The 12,179-nt window shown below is 56.7% G+C and overlaps 6 protein-coding genes across 6 annotated transcripts; 3 read left to right on the forward strand and 3 right to left on the reverse strand.

Moving 5' to 3' along the window:
• Positions 1-198: 198 nt before the first annotated feature.
• Positions 199-2,369, reverse strand: F5144DRAFT_579296 (MmgE/PrpD family-domain-containing protein). The gene is made up of 3 exons (XM_066789319.1): positions 1,923-2,369; positions 1,056-1,836; positions 199-997 (listed from the first exon to the last, which is right to left on the reverse strand). The coding sequence occupies exons 1-3, from the start codon at positions 2,199-2,201 to the stop codon at positions 375-377; spliced, it is 1,683 nt and encodes a 560-aa protein (XP_066641923.1). The 5' UTR covers positions 2,202-2,369; the 3' UTR covers positions 199-374.
• A 214-nt stretch (positions 2,370-2,583) lies between these two features.
• F5144DRAFT_579298 (WD40-repeat-containing domain protein) lies at positions 2,584-5,362 on the forward strand. The gene is made up of 6 exons (XM_066789320.1): positions 2,584-3,084; positions 3,157-3,297; positions 3,361-3,677; positions 3,733-3,837; positions 3,910-4,942; positions 5,007-5,362. The coding sequence occupies exons 1-6, from the start codon at positions 2,946-2,948 to the stop codon at positions 5,156-5,158; spliced, it is 1,887 nt and encodes a 628-aa protein (XP_066641924.1). The 5' UTR covers positions 2,584-2,945; the 3' UTR covers positions 5,159-5,362.
• A 1,157-nt stretch (positions 5,363-6,519) lies between these two features.
• On the forward strand, positions 6,520-7,812 carry F5144DRAFT_604691 (uncharacterized protein; the record flags this gene model as incomplete). The annotated part of the gene is made up of 3 exons (XM_066791365.1): positions 6,520-6,962; positions 7,015-7,619; positions 7,697-7,812. The coding sequence occupies 3 exons, from the start codon at positions 6,520-6,522 to the stop codon at positions 7,810-7,812; spliced, it is 1,164 nt and encodes a 387-aa protein (XP_066641925.1).
• A 663-nt stretch (positions 7,813-8,475) lies between these two features.
• Positions 8,476-10,170, reverse strand: F5144DRAFT_311723 (uncharacterized protein). The gene is made up of 2 exons (XM_066783979.1): positions 9,817-10,170; positions 8,476-9,763 (listed from the first exon to the last, which is right to left on the reverse strand). The coding sequence occupies exons 1-2, from the start codon at positions 9,934-9,936 to the stop codon at positions 8,660-8,662; spliced, it is 1,224 nt and encodes a 407-aa protein (XP_066641926.1). The 5' UTR covers positions 9,937-10,170; the 3' UTR covers positions 8,476-8,659.
• An 84-nt stretch (positions 10,171-10,254) lies between these two features.
• F5144DRAFT_311758 (coenzyme Q biosynthesis protein Coq4-domain-containing protein) lies at positions 10,255-11,421 on the forward strand. The gene is made up of 2 exons (XM_066783980.1): positions 10,255-10,587; positions 10,655-11,421. The coding sequence occupies exons 1-2, from the start codon at positions 10,359-10,361 to the stop codon at positions 11,308-11,310; spliced, it is 885 nt and encodes a 294-aa protein (XP_066641927.1). The 5' UTR covers positions 10,255-10,358; the 3' UTR covers positions 11,311-11,421.
• Positions 11,422-11,497: 76 nt separating this feature from the next.
• F5144DRAFT_604694 (PDCD5-related protein) lies at positions 11,498-12,143 on the reverse strand (the record flags this gene model as incomplete). Its single annotated transcript, XM_066791366.1, has 4 exons — positions 11,498-11,775; positions 11,850-11,860; positions 11,954-12,054; positions 12,120-12,143. 4 exons carry the CDS (start codon positions 12,141-12,143, stop codon positions 11,498-11,500), a joined length of 414 nt encoding a protein of 137 aa, XP_066641928.1.
• Between the last annotated feature and the right edge of the window lie 36 nt (positions 12,144-12,179).

Genomic DNA, 12,179 nt, shown 5'->3' on the forward strand with positions numbered 1-12,179 from the left:
ACAAACTAGCGGGGGATGTGATTTTGTGATGGCCCGCTCCCCGATGGGAAAGGCGAGCTGAGAGCGGCCAGCTGAGGCGGCAGCGATTGGTAGATATCACCAAGGTGGCTGTAGTGGCGTTATAGATGTAGCAAGGGAGAATGCAAAAGCGACAGGTAGCTAAAACATGCTTCTGGTCACGTCTCATGAGGCACACCTCCTCCATATGCGGCAGTCAGGTCTGAGTGATGTGAAAAAATAACCAAGGAGCGAAACGAGCCTCGCTTTGGATTCTGAAGGGGGTATCGCCATGCCCCCGACACAGGCGCGGCACTCCATGTTCAAATGCTTTTGTATTCCATCTACACAGTATAGACACCACCTACCGCCACCATCTATTGGCTTTTGACAAACTTGCTGTCCTTGGTGACATACAAATCGACGTACTCGTCCACATTCATGGCCTCGAGCCTCTTGGGGTCCTGGCCGAGCTCAACAATCTCCTTTACCTTCTCGGCGCTGAAGTGGGGCTCAAGGTGGCCCTTGAACTTAGCGAGGATATGGGGCTTAGCCTCCTCGCGACGCAGGCGGTGGCCGAGCGGGGCCTCAATGACCACCTCGGGCAACACAGTGCCGTCGTTCAGCTCGACGGTCAGGCCGTTGCTGATAGTGCGGAGAGCCGGGTCATGGTAGTCGGCCGTGAACTGCGGGTCCTCGACGCACTTGATCTTCTTACGGAGCGACTCAACCAGCTCAGAGGTGGCGGCCTCGGAGCCGTCGGGGTAGTCACCGGCGGTGAGACGGCCGAAGACGAGCATGACAGAGCACATGTACTGGATGCAGTGGTCGCGGTCGGCAAAGTTGTCCATGGGCTTGAACTGCTTGTCGATGATGCGAACGCAGGCCTCGTGTGTCCGGCAGGTGACTGCCTTGATGTCGGCGGCAGACTTGCCCATGGCCTTCAGCTGGGCATAGAGCTTCTCGGACGCCTCGACGGCGGTCTGGGAATGGAACTCAGCTGCATAAAATGGTTAGCGCACTGATCAAAGCGGTTCAAAACACCAAGAGAGACGAACCAGGATATGACACCTTGAAGAGCACGTTCTCCATGACGTAGCTGCCATAGCCACGCTGGAACTCAAACTTCTTGCCCTTGAACAAAACGTCGTAGAAACCCCACGTCGGGGCAGAGAGAACAGTGGGGATGCCAGACTCGCCCTTGAGAACCTTGAGGGCGAGGTTTACGGCGCGCTGGCAGGCATCACCAGCAGCCCACGACTTGCGGGACATGGTGTTGGGGGTGTGGCGGTAAGTGCGCAAGCTCTGACCGTCAACCCAGGCGTGGGTGATGGCGTCGGCCGTCTGCTTCTCGTTGAGGCCCAACATCTGGCTGACCACGGCAGTGCTGGCAACCTTGACCAGGACGACGTGGTCGAGGCCGACCTTGTTGTACGAGTTTAGTAGAGCGAGGCAGCCCTGGATCTCGTGGGCCTTAATCATGGCCTCGAGCACATCGCGAACGGTAAAGATCTTGCCGCCGGCAACCTTGTGCTGGCCAGCCTTGTTCGTCCGGGTGGCCCAGTCGGCAACAGCGAGGATGGCACCCAGGTTGTCACTCGGGTGACCCCACTCAGCAGCGAGCCAGCAGTCGTTGTAATCGAGCCAGCGAATCATAGCACCGATGTTGAAGGCGCCATTGACGGGGTCGAGCTGGAAGTCAGTTCCGGGTACCTTGGTGCCCGATGGGACAGTGGTGCCCGGGACGATGGGTCCCAGGAGCTTGGTGCACTCCTTGAACCGCAGGGCCTCGAGACCACAGCCTAGTGTGTCGAGGAAGACCCATCGCGCTGTGTCAAACTGTTGGGGAAGTCATGTTAGCATGCTGGTTGCGGGAGAAAGAGCAAGAAGGCCCAACAACAAAATAAGAGGATTGCCCCACTTACGGCCAGCTCCGAGTCAACTTTCTGGTTGTGCACATAGCCAGCGATATCCAAGATCTCTTGGTCGTAGCCCTTGTGAGCTGAGGGTGAGGGCGCCGTGGCGCTGGCAGATTGCAGAGAGGCCATGGTGGAGAAGCTGCTGCGTTTGTGGGATGTAGCAACTGAGAGGGGGGCAGCGGCGTTCTTGAATGCTCGCAACGGCCGCAAAGCCGAGGGCGGGCACGAGCGGTGGAGGTGCAGTGATCTCGTCGCCTGGCGCAATCCGCGGTTAACAGCAGACATGATGCCTCAGTGTCTGTGACTGCTCTTTCGCCGTTTTCTGGGTGTCAATTGGTGCGGTGCCAATTGCAGATCCAAAGACGGCAGTTGTTGGGATTATTTATTATTGGGATGAAAAGGAAAGCCTTTCTCTTCAGATGTCAGTGACCTTGTCCATTCGACCTTATGCCGCTCGGGCGGAGGGCCATTGCCGCGGCATGCCGAAACCCCTCCACTCTTGGCACTTGACCCCGGCGGGTTTCCCCAGACTCAACATTTGAATGTGCCAAGCATGGAACCTGTGGGGACGATCTGGCTCCCATCGAAAAGGGTTAGGGTTGCCAAAACTCTCCCAGGTTTGTCATCACTGCACCTAAAATCCGGGCTAAACTCCGCCAAGTGCGAACAGCTGGACCCCGCCGGCACCGGCACCGTGTGTAAGGTCTCGCCCCAGTGCTTCCGATTAGCTCATGCTGTCTGTCCTATTATCTTCCGCGGGGATATGATGGACGGCATATCAAGGACTGATGCGGAGTGCCTTGCTTCATCTTTCCAACTTGCTTAAATGTCAATGTGTTAGCTCTCCCAAATCTAGAACCCCGCTCAGCCGGACAACACCCCGCGATCGTAACGTCATTACACACAGTACCTAAGGTACTACCTTGCCTAACGGTGTAGATTCCCGGTCAGGATCCAGGTCCCTCTCAACCCAACGACTTTTTGCCTTTCTCCGTCCCTCCATCAATAAGGTGGCAAGGGAGGTTCATCATGAGCAGCAACCGTAATGGCTCGGAGCACGACGACGAGCATGACGAGGAATACGAAGATGAAGAGTCTCACACACATTCGTCAGATGAGTGGTTAGACGCATTACAACAGCAGGATGATGAAGATGAGGATGGTGAAGGTAAGTTCGATACTACAATAAACTGACATCCCTTTCCCTCACCATGTTGTTGACAGTCGACGGCTATGTAAGGCAACGGCATCGAGTTCGAGGTCCTCATCGAGGAGATCCTAGCCGAATCTGCCGAGCAAGGCGGGGCCTCTAACGACAACGAAGGTGAGGAGAGGCAAGGCACTGCGGGACCCCAAAGACGAGTCGTCGTGTTAGGCGGCGGTACGCATACCCGGCAGCGGTGCCCGCAGGTCGAAGAAGCACGTACTAACTAACTGCCTCTAGGCGGGGAATGGCGTCCTGCTCTCACCCGGCACGAGTTCTTGGCCCTGCTCCGCGGCCAGTATCTCAACCCCACTATTCTCAATGCTGATGACGGCGAAGGCCAGCGCCTCTCTTGGGGCACACGTCGCCCCCCCAGAAACAGGCAATTTCCTAAAGTCCCCAGCGAGGAAGGTAGGAAGTTGATGGACTCGGGCGTTTTTGGAGCTTTCGATAGAAGGGTGCCCAACCGCAAAGCTTTGGCTCGTAGGCTTCTAGACCGGGAGCTGGGTGAACGCGGCTGGCCAGGCCAGAAGGTCAACCAGGGACTCATGGCTCAGGTAAGGGAAAGAAGTATTTTTCATCATACCATGGGTTGAAACTAAATGCGTCCAGTCCATGATACCCTCAACAAAACCCGAGATGGTTGTCCACTATGATGACCCGGTCTGTTGTGGGCAATTCTCAGATGACGGTAACTTCTTCTATTCATGTGTCAAGGCAAGTACACACTGTCGTTAATACCAGAATGGGAAGGATGCCATCATCGGTCTCTCTAACACACCTGGATAGGACTTCAAAGTTCGGTTGTATGACACGTCGAGTCCTTACAACTGGAAACACTACAAGACCATCACCTACCCTTTTGGACAATGGACCATGACAGATGCGGACCTTAGCCCGGACAACAAGTGGCTTGCCTTCTCGTCTCTTCAGCCACACGTCGGAATCGCTGCCACGGATCCAAACGACACGGGTGACCCCTACTCGCTCGACCTTGCTGATGGCGGCCATCCAGGCCGGGATGATTACATCTTTGGGGGCTTTGCCATCTTCTCGGTTCGCTTTTCAGGAGATGGGCGCCGTATCGTTGCGGGAACGGGCGCCAACTCCATTGTGGTGTACGACATCGAACGGCGAAAGGCAGTCAACCACGTCATGGGCCACCAAGACGACGTCAACGCCGTATGTTTTGCCGACAAGCTGTCACCACATATTCTCTACTCTGGTTCCGATGACTGCACCATCAAGGTGTGGGACACGCGCAGCATGGGCGATGGGAGAGAGGCCGGCGCCTTCGTCGGCCACACCGAGGGGCTGACGTACATCGACAGCAAGGGAGACGGGCGGTACATCCTCAGCAACGGCAAGGACCAGAGTATGAAGCTGTGGGACCTGCGGATGGCCATGTCGACGTCGCGGTTCGAGGAGCTCAACCCCACTGCCGTGACCAACGACCGCGAGTTCGACTACGACTACCGCTGGCAGACGTACGAAGATGACCAGTGGTTCCAGCACCCGCACGACAACTCGCTGGTCACCTTCCGCGGGCACCAGGTGCAGCGGACGCTCATCCGTTGCCACTTCTCGCCACCCAACAGCACCGACTCGCATTACGTCTACTCGGGCAGCCACGACGGCTTCGTCTATGTCTGGAACCTCGACGCCACCCTCGCGGCCAAGATTGACGTCAACGCCGCCACGAAAGCCGCCGCTGCCCGGCCACGACCGAACCGTCGCCACCGTATGCATCATCGCCACGAGCACGGCTGGGGGACCATGGTCCGTGATGTTAGCTGGCATCCCAATGCGCCCATGCTAGTTGGTAAGTCGACCTCGTTTTTGTGTTCAAGGGGAAAGAAAGGATGGACGCTAATAAAATTTGGTAGCTTCGTCGTGGTGTGGTCGGGAGTACGAAGTTGGCGCGGCGTCCCTGCATTCGTTCAATGAGGGCGAGACCGACGAGGGAGATCCGGTGATGGGCCGTGCGGTGAATGAGAAGCTGCAACCCTACATGGAGGGTGTTTTTCGAGGGGGCTGATGGAGGAAACCTGGATTTACTCCCACTGAGAACCGGGAATTTGCTATCGATCGGAAATGGGCAATGCTCTAACTATAGGTGTCAATCTTTGAGGAGGGATATTAGGGTTTGGAGTTTGGGATGGGATAGGGGTATGGGATGGTTGGTATATTAGCAGCTCAATACAAAAACTAATTTATGATGGACTCCTTGATACTTTGTAAGGCAATTACTGTAAAAGAGAAGACAAGGCCATTCACGCTCACCAAGGGCTTCGATCGGTCGAGTCAATCAGACGACAACCCCAACCCTCGCTTGCTCGCCTCGCCACAGGGGTTTGAAACCAGCAAGATAAGATAAGCTTCTGGTCACGGCTCCACTTCGATCCACTGCTTCAGCCTTGCCGCGGCCATTGAAAGGCGAACGCAACCTGAGAGCTTCGGCCGCTGCCCTTGTGCAACCGTTCTTTTCCCAACATTCCTGATCATCGCAACATTTCAAACCCATCCACTGTTCGCTTCACGGGTTTTTGTCTACATCCCACGACTTTATTGGCACACGCGAATCACTGAACATTACAAAGTTTGTTTGTGCCCACGATTTCAAGCGACCCGACGAAACAATCGCGACTCTCATCAAAACCGTTTGCACTCGGTGGCGCCCGCCGTTTCCTATCCTAAACTCGACGGACACTAACCTCAAGGCTTCCTTCGACCACCGACTACACTCTAAATTGGAGGAAAGGACACACTAGCTCAAGGAGTTAGTTGCAAACTGTGGACTTTGCAGGTGGTTCAAGTCGAGAACCGGGCATTCGCATTCAGTTCAAAACGGACAGGCCTTTGCGCCAACCCTACTTGTACTTGTCCAAGGGACCTAGCCCCAGAGAGTGAACGGGGGACAGACCATAAGAAACGAGACGAGAACACCCGACCTCCTGTCACGAGACTGCCAGCACAGAGCTGCGTCTTGGAATCTTTCTTCTCTTCAACGGGGTAGCCTTCTCTCGTTGGTGATTGTTGTGTCGAGGATTGGAATGTACGTATGACGAGCTCTCTACCTCCGTTTGTTACTTTTTTTTTCTGTTTGATCTGGGAATTCATTCGTTACACGACCTTGGCTTTTCTCGAGACCCGATCTATTCGGCTGGCCAGCTGGTCTGCTAGCCAGTGGAATTTTACATCGTCCCAACGCGGTCGAATCATGAAGTTTGGGATCATATCTTCAGTCACTGATGGGATGATGCATCACAGACGTTCCTGTATCTCTAATCCATAGCCAGGCGCTCAAATCAGACTTGAATTATCACGCAACAGCAGGTTCCAGCCTATTACAACCACAAGCTCTCGATCGACGCCGTTTCGAATCACGAAACCATTACCATGGCTGAAGAGGAATTCGAGATCGACGTCTATGGCGACTCTGCCAACGACCATGGCGACCAGGACCACGGCAACCACGGGCAGGATCATGGAGATGACCACGGTTATGAGGACGAGGGCAATGCCCAGAACACAAACGGTGATCACCGCGATCATGATGACTACCACGAGGAACACGGAGACAACAACATGGATGACGTTGGCGCCGAACGGACCCAGTCTCACACCCCTTCCTCCGAACGCCCCCAGCAAGGCGTGAAGCGCAAGGAAGGTTCTGATGAGCGCCCTGTTGATCCCGGCGCTACCACGGCGCTCATGGTCTCGGAGCTCAACTGGTGGAACACTGACGATGACATCCGTGGCTGGGTCGCCCAAGTTGGCTGCGAGAACGAGCTCAAGGATATTACCTTTAGCGAGCACAAGATCAACGGCAAGAGCAAGGGGTGAGTTGTCTTGTCGGCGGGCCCCTGAATCAAGGTACTAACCAGTTGGCAGCCAAGCCTATGTCGAGTTCACCTCTCAGCAAGCGGCCACCGCCACCAAGCACCACGTTGACACCCTGACCAACGAATACAGCCAGCCGGGCCAAAAGCGACACACAGTGATCTACTCGGCTCCCACCCACAACCCGTTCCGCACCCTGCCCAAGGACGCGCCGAACCGGGCCGCCAAGGACGGTCAAGGTCGCGCGCCCTCCGGCTCCGGGTACAGCGACCGCGGCGGCAGTTATGGCGGCAACAGCAACTTTAATGGCGGTTTCCGCGGCGGCCGCGGTGGTTTCAGCGGCGGTCGGGGCGGCGGCGGCATGAACCCGGGCGGCTTCAACCGCAACTTTTCCGGCGGAAACATGAACTCCTTCAACGCCAACAACATGGGCTTCAACAATCCCATGGGCGGCGGCGGCGGTTTCGGTGGCGGATTCAACCGCGGCGGCATGATGGGCGGCGGTATGCGTGGTGGTGGCATGCGCGGTGGCCGTGGCGGTGGCATGAACATGATGGGCGGCATGCCCATGCCCGGCGGTATGCCCATGGGCGGCATGGGTGGTCCGATGGGTGGCATGGGGATGATGGGTGCCGGTATGGGCGGCGGTATGCCTGGTAAGTCTGGACCGACCGAGCTCGGTCGCTAACCCCTACCACCTCGAGATTCCGAGCTGACCAAACTCCCACAAAAGCCTTCCAAGGCATGTCGCAAGGCTTCAACCCGGCCTTCTTCGGCGCCGGAGGCGGTAACCAGCAGTCGAGCGAGTGGCAGAACCCGCACGGCGCCAAGCGAGCTCGAGGCGAGTAGGTCCAAACCTGGAACCCTAGGCGCTAGTCCTGGCGACCTGTCACTTGACTAAGTAGGCTGCCCGACCCAATTTCTCTGACTTTACCTCCCGGGCCATGCGATAGACGGGCGCCGTCTCGCCGCTCCGGCTGAGGCCACAAGGCAGTTTAGAGATTGGGTTATGGTGCCGCCTCATTCGCCGGTTTGTATGATTTGGATGGGGACGGAAAACCGGCTTTCCCTTTTTTTATTTTTCTTCTATTTTCTATTTCTTACGGTGTTTCTCCGGCGTTGGGGATATGCAATCAAAGGGGCCAGGTTCATCTCGATCAATCAGCAATCATCACGTTGACTTTTATTACTCCTTTGCAATGTTCTGCTCTGCTCTGCTTTGGCGCTGTCTTGTGCTTGGGAAGCGACTGTTTTGTGGGTCCATTATGTTTGGTAGTGTTGTGGTGCTATGCTCGATATCATCCTGTGTCATGGGTCTCTTGTCTTAGTGTGGCGGTGTTTGGGTGCATGTGGGCGTGTTCTGGGACCCCGGGTGACTGCTTGATCTGGCTATGCGTGTCCTGGTGTTGTTTTACGGTGTGTGATGGTGGAATGTCTGCGCAGGCCATGGAGTTTGGGGGATTTGGCGAAGCCCGCGTATACCAAGTATAGCGATTTGTGATGATGATGATGATGATGATGGGGCCAATATCCAAGGTTGTAATTCTTACAATGAGGGCTCAGTGTTAGCATGTTTTGTTAGGCGGGGCAGTTACATAGGTATGTATGTACCTACCGTCACAAGATCGACCAGAGGGAGGGGGAAGTACACGTTTCTATGATATCTACCTTGGTTCTTTTGGTGAACCCAATAACCTCAAGCCTCAAGGCGCTCAATTGTCTGGTCTACCAAGCTCGCAATCTGCCGCCACCTCGCACAGAGTATCTCCCGTTGACAAGCCTGCCCAACATCCAGCCCCTCCACCTCCTCAATCTTCCCGGCCACTACTCCCCTCCACTTTCTCAACAACGCCAACAACAGCCGATCCACCTCTTCCTGTAACCCCTCCCCACCATCCTCCCCCTCACTCACCAACCGCTCCCACTGCCCCGGCGTCACGCACAGCACCCTCAACGCCACCTGCGTCCGATAACACACCGTGCCGGCATCCAACACATAATTCCCCAGAAACCCGCGCTCCTCCAGCAACGCACGATGCCCCGCGCCCAACGCCGGTAACACCGCCTCATCCAGACACACCTCATCCCAGCAATTCCCACCACCCTGCTGTGGTTGCCCCTCCTCCCCCTCCCCATCCCCACCCCCATTCCTATTCGCACTTCCCCCATCCCAGGGCAACACAAACCCATACTCCACCAACAAAAAATCGTTGTGGTGTTTCCCGTAGCATATGGCCACCTCGTCCCCCATGGCATACGCGCGGTCCGCCGTGATGGTGAAGTGGGTTGGTGTGGAAGTGACCGCGCAGCCCTTGCCGCTGTGGTTGAAGAGGTCGGCAACGGGCTGGAGTACCATCCGGTCTTCGCGGGGGGCGCGGCGAGTGAGGGGCGTTTCGTGGTAGAAGGTACGGGTGTTGACGAGGAGCCAGGCGTAGAGGTAGTCTTGGCGGGTGATGGGGGGGTTGGGGATGTCGGTTGATGCGAAGGGGGTTTGCTGGATGGCGGCCCAGTCGTGGGTGAATTTAGCTTGTTGCTTGCGGAGGAGGGCCAGGGCGGGCTTGGGGAGGTAGGCGTGCAGGCGTGGGTCCCAGGCTAGGGGGAGGCTGGAGATGATGGAGTCGCGCGAGGGCATCACGGCGTTCCAAGGGCTGTATTCCGAGGTGGGCTTGTCGAGGGCCAATTCGGCCGCTAGGATGGCGTGCACCTTGGTGTCCTTGGGGAGGACGTCCTTGATCTCGGGCCGGGCGGTGTCGAGAGTACGAAGGGTTGATGTGGGAATCTTGAGGATCTGGTCGCCGGCCTGGGGAGGGGTTAGTTGAGTCATCTGGCCAAGTGTAGATAGTGTTCTCTCACCTTCAGGGGCTTTGTGGCTACGATGCCAACACCGCGTCCCGGTAATGAGTGAGGGGCAACTCCATGGAGCTCGACCCCGCGATCCTGCGCCCAGAATATGAGCTCATCGAATACGTCCATCCTTTATTTATTTTTTAGACCACCCCGGTCGACGAGTTGAGCTGGTGTCGTGTTGTACTTGTATGTTGAAGAACGAATGGCGAACAAGTTTCGTTCCTGGGTATCTTATTCAAACATTTTGTGGTTGAGATTTGGCGGAGGAAGTTGAATGTGTCACTTCCCGGATTCTATAAGAATTGCGTGATTGTATTCTCCGTATTTCAGAGCTCTTTCTTTCATACTCTCAAATGCATGTGAAGGAGTCATTCATCCTCTTATACTTCAAACCATAGGGTTAGGGTCGCTTCAAGGAAGCCTTATCTTATCTTTCCCGACTTCCACCGAGATTCCGAGCTCAGATCGAACCACCAAGTCCACGTCGACGTTCTTCTCCTCTGGCCAGACATTAGGATGCGATTCTGGTACCTCGGGCCCAATCCAACATGGAGGTGACCCTCAAACGCACAGTGGCTGCCATAGCCCGCAGCAACAACACCCTCCGACCTACCGCAGCTCTGCTCATTGCAGCTCCCAACTCCCGTCACTTCTCCCTCTCGAGCCTCACCCGCCCGCCACCCAACTACCCCGGCCATGTCCCTCTCACCCGCATCGAGAAGGCCGCGCTGGCCGTTGGCTCCGGACTCATGTCCCTCCGCGACCCGCGACGAGGAGGCAAGCACCCCCCCCCCAACACCCCCGTCCATCATCCCACTAACACCAACCGCCCACCCTCCTCCAGACCTAATCGCCGCCTTCGCCGAAGCCACCGCCACCCCCTACTTCATCTACCGCCTCCGCGACGCGATGCTCGCCTCGCCCACCGGCCGCCGCATCCTGCGCGACCGCCCCCGCATCACCTCCACCTCCCTCAACCTCCCCTACCTCCGCTCCCTACCCCCCGGCAGCGTGGGGCACACCTACGTGACGTGGCTGGGCCGCGAGGGCGTCTCGCCCGACACGCGCTCGGCGGTGCGGTACATCGACGACGCCGAGTGCGCCTACGTCATGCAGCGGTACCGCGAGTGTCACGATTTTTATCATGCGCTGACCGGCCTGCCGGTGGTGCGCGAGGGGGAGGTGGCGCTGAAGGCGTTTGAGTTTGCGAATACCCTGCTGCCGATGACGGGGCTGAGCGTGTTTGCGGCGGCGACGCTGAAGAGGAGTGAGAGGAGGAGGTTTGGGGAGATTTATCTGCCGTGGGCGCTGCGGAATGGGTTGAGGGCGGCCGAGGTGATCAATGTGTATTGGGAGGAGCAGCTGGAGAGGGATGTGGGGGAGTTGAGGAAGGAGTTGGGGGTGGAACCGCCGCCGGATTTGAGGGATATACGGAAGAGGGAGCGGGAGGAGAGGCGGAGGAGGAAGGAGGAACAGATCGTGAGGGATGGGGAGGTGTAGGGATGGGCTGCGTGAAATGTGTATAGAATGTTTGTGGCGTTGATCAATTGTATGATTATAAGAGCTGTACAATACCATAGAGAAGCAGCATCGCCAGGCTCAGAGATTCATCCGTCCATCTACCCAGAGGGTAGCTCACTACCGGAAACCTAAACCAACCCCCTAAGCCCCTCCCCAACCGCACCCCCTACAAACCAAATAGCTCATCATCATCCTCGTCATCATCCCACCCTTTGCGCCGGTTCACCACAATCTTCTCCTGCTCCTGGTTGTCCACCATGGCGTTGAGCAAATCCTTGAGCTGCGTCTCGGTAACCTTCTGCCGCAGCTGACCGGTCTGTGCCAGCATGATCAGCCGGTTCTCCACGTCGGTCGCCCGCTGCTCTTTGACCAGCCGAATCCGCCCCAGCCGGTCCGCCGCGTCGGGCTCGAGGATCTGATTTAGGACTGATTTGCGCGCTTCGGCTGTTTCGAGGGGTGGGTGTGTTAGTGGGGGGGTTGTCGAGTTCGGTCGTTGGATTATGGGATGGGAAGGGTACCTTCTTGTTGTCTGTAGGGAGTGGCTGTTAGTACACCATTCGATTTTCTTCCCGTGCGAGAGGGCTGGGAGATGTTGGGTGGGTGGAGGGGGGGAGGTGCTCACTGTTTTTGTGCCTGCTGTTCCTGGCCGCTGCTGCCACCAGAAGCATTGCCTCCACTGCCGCCGCCCTGGGCCTTGAGCTGCTCCAGGCGAGCCTTTCTGATCTGTAGATTTGAATTAGTCTTCAAAGGTTTCTAACGAAAAAAAAAAAGAGTAGGGGGTGGCGCACCTGTTCCAAGTCTGCATCCGCCATCTTGTTAAACTTTCATGGGCTGTCAAGGTGTTCGGG

The sequence above is a fragment of the Chaetomium tenue genome (assembly GCF_020726465.1).
Source record: "Chaetomium tenue strain MPI-SDFR-AT-0079 chromosome Unknown F5144scaffold_5, whole genome shotgun sequence".
NCBI classification, from domain to species: Eukaryota; Fungi; Ascomycota; class Sordariomycetes; order Sordariales; family Chaetomiaceae; genus Chaetomium; species Chaetomium tenue.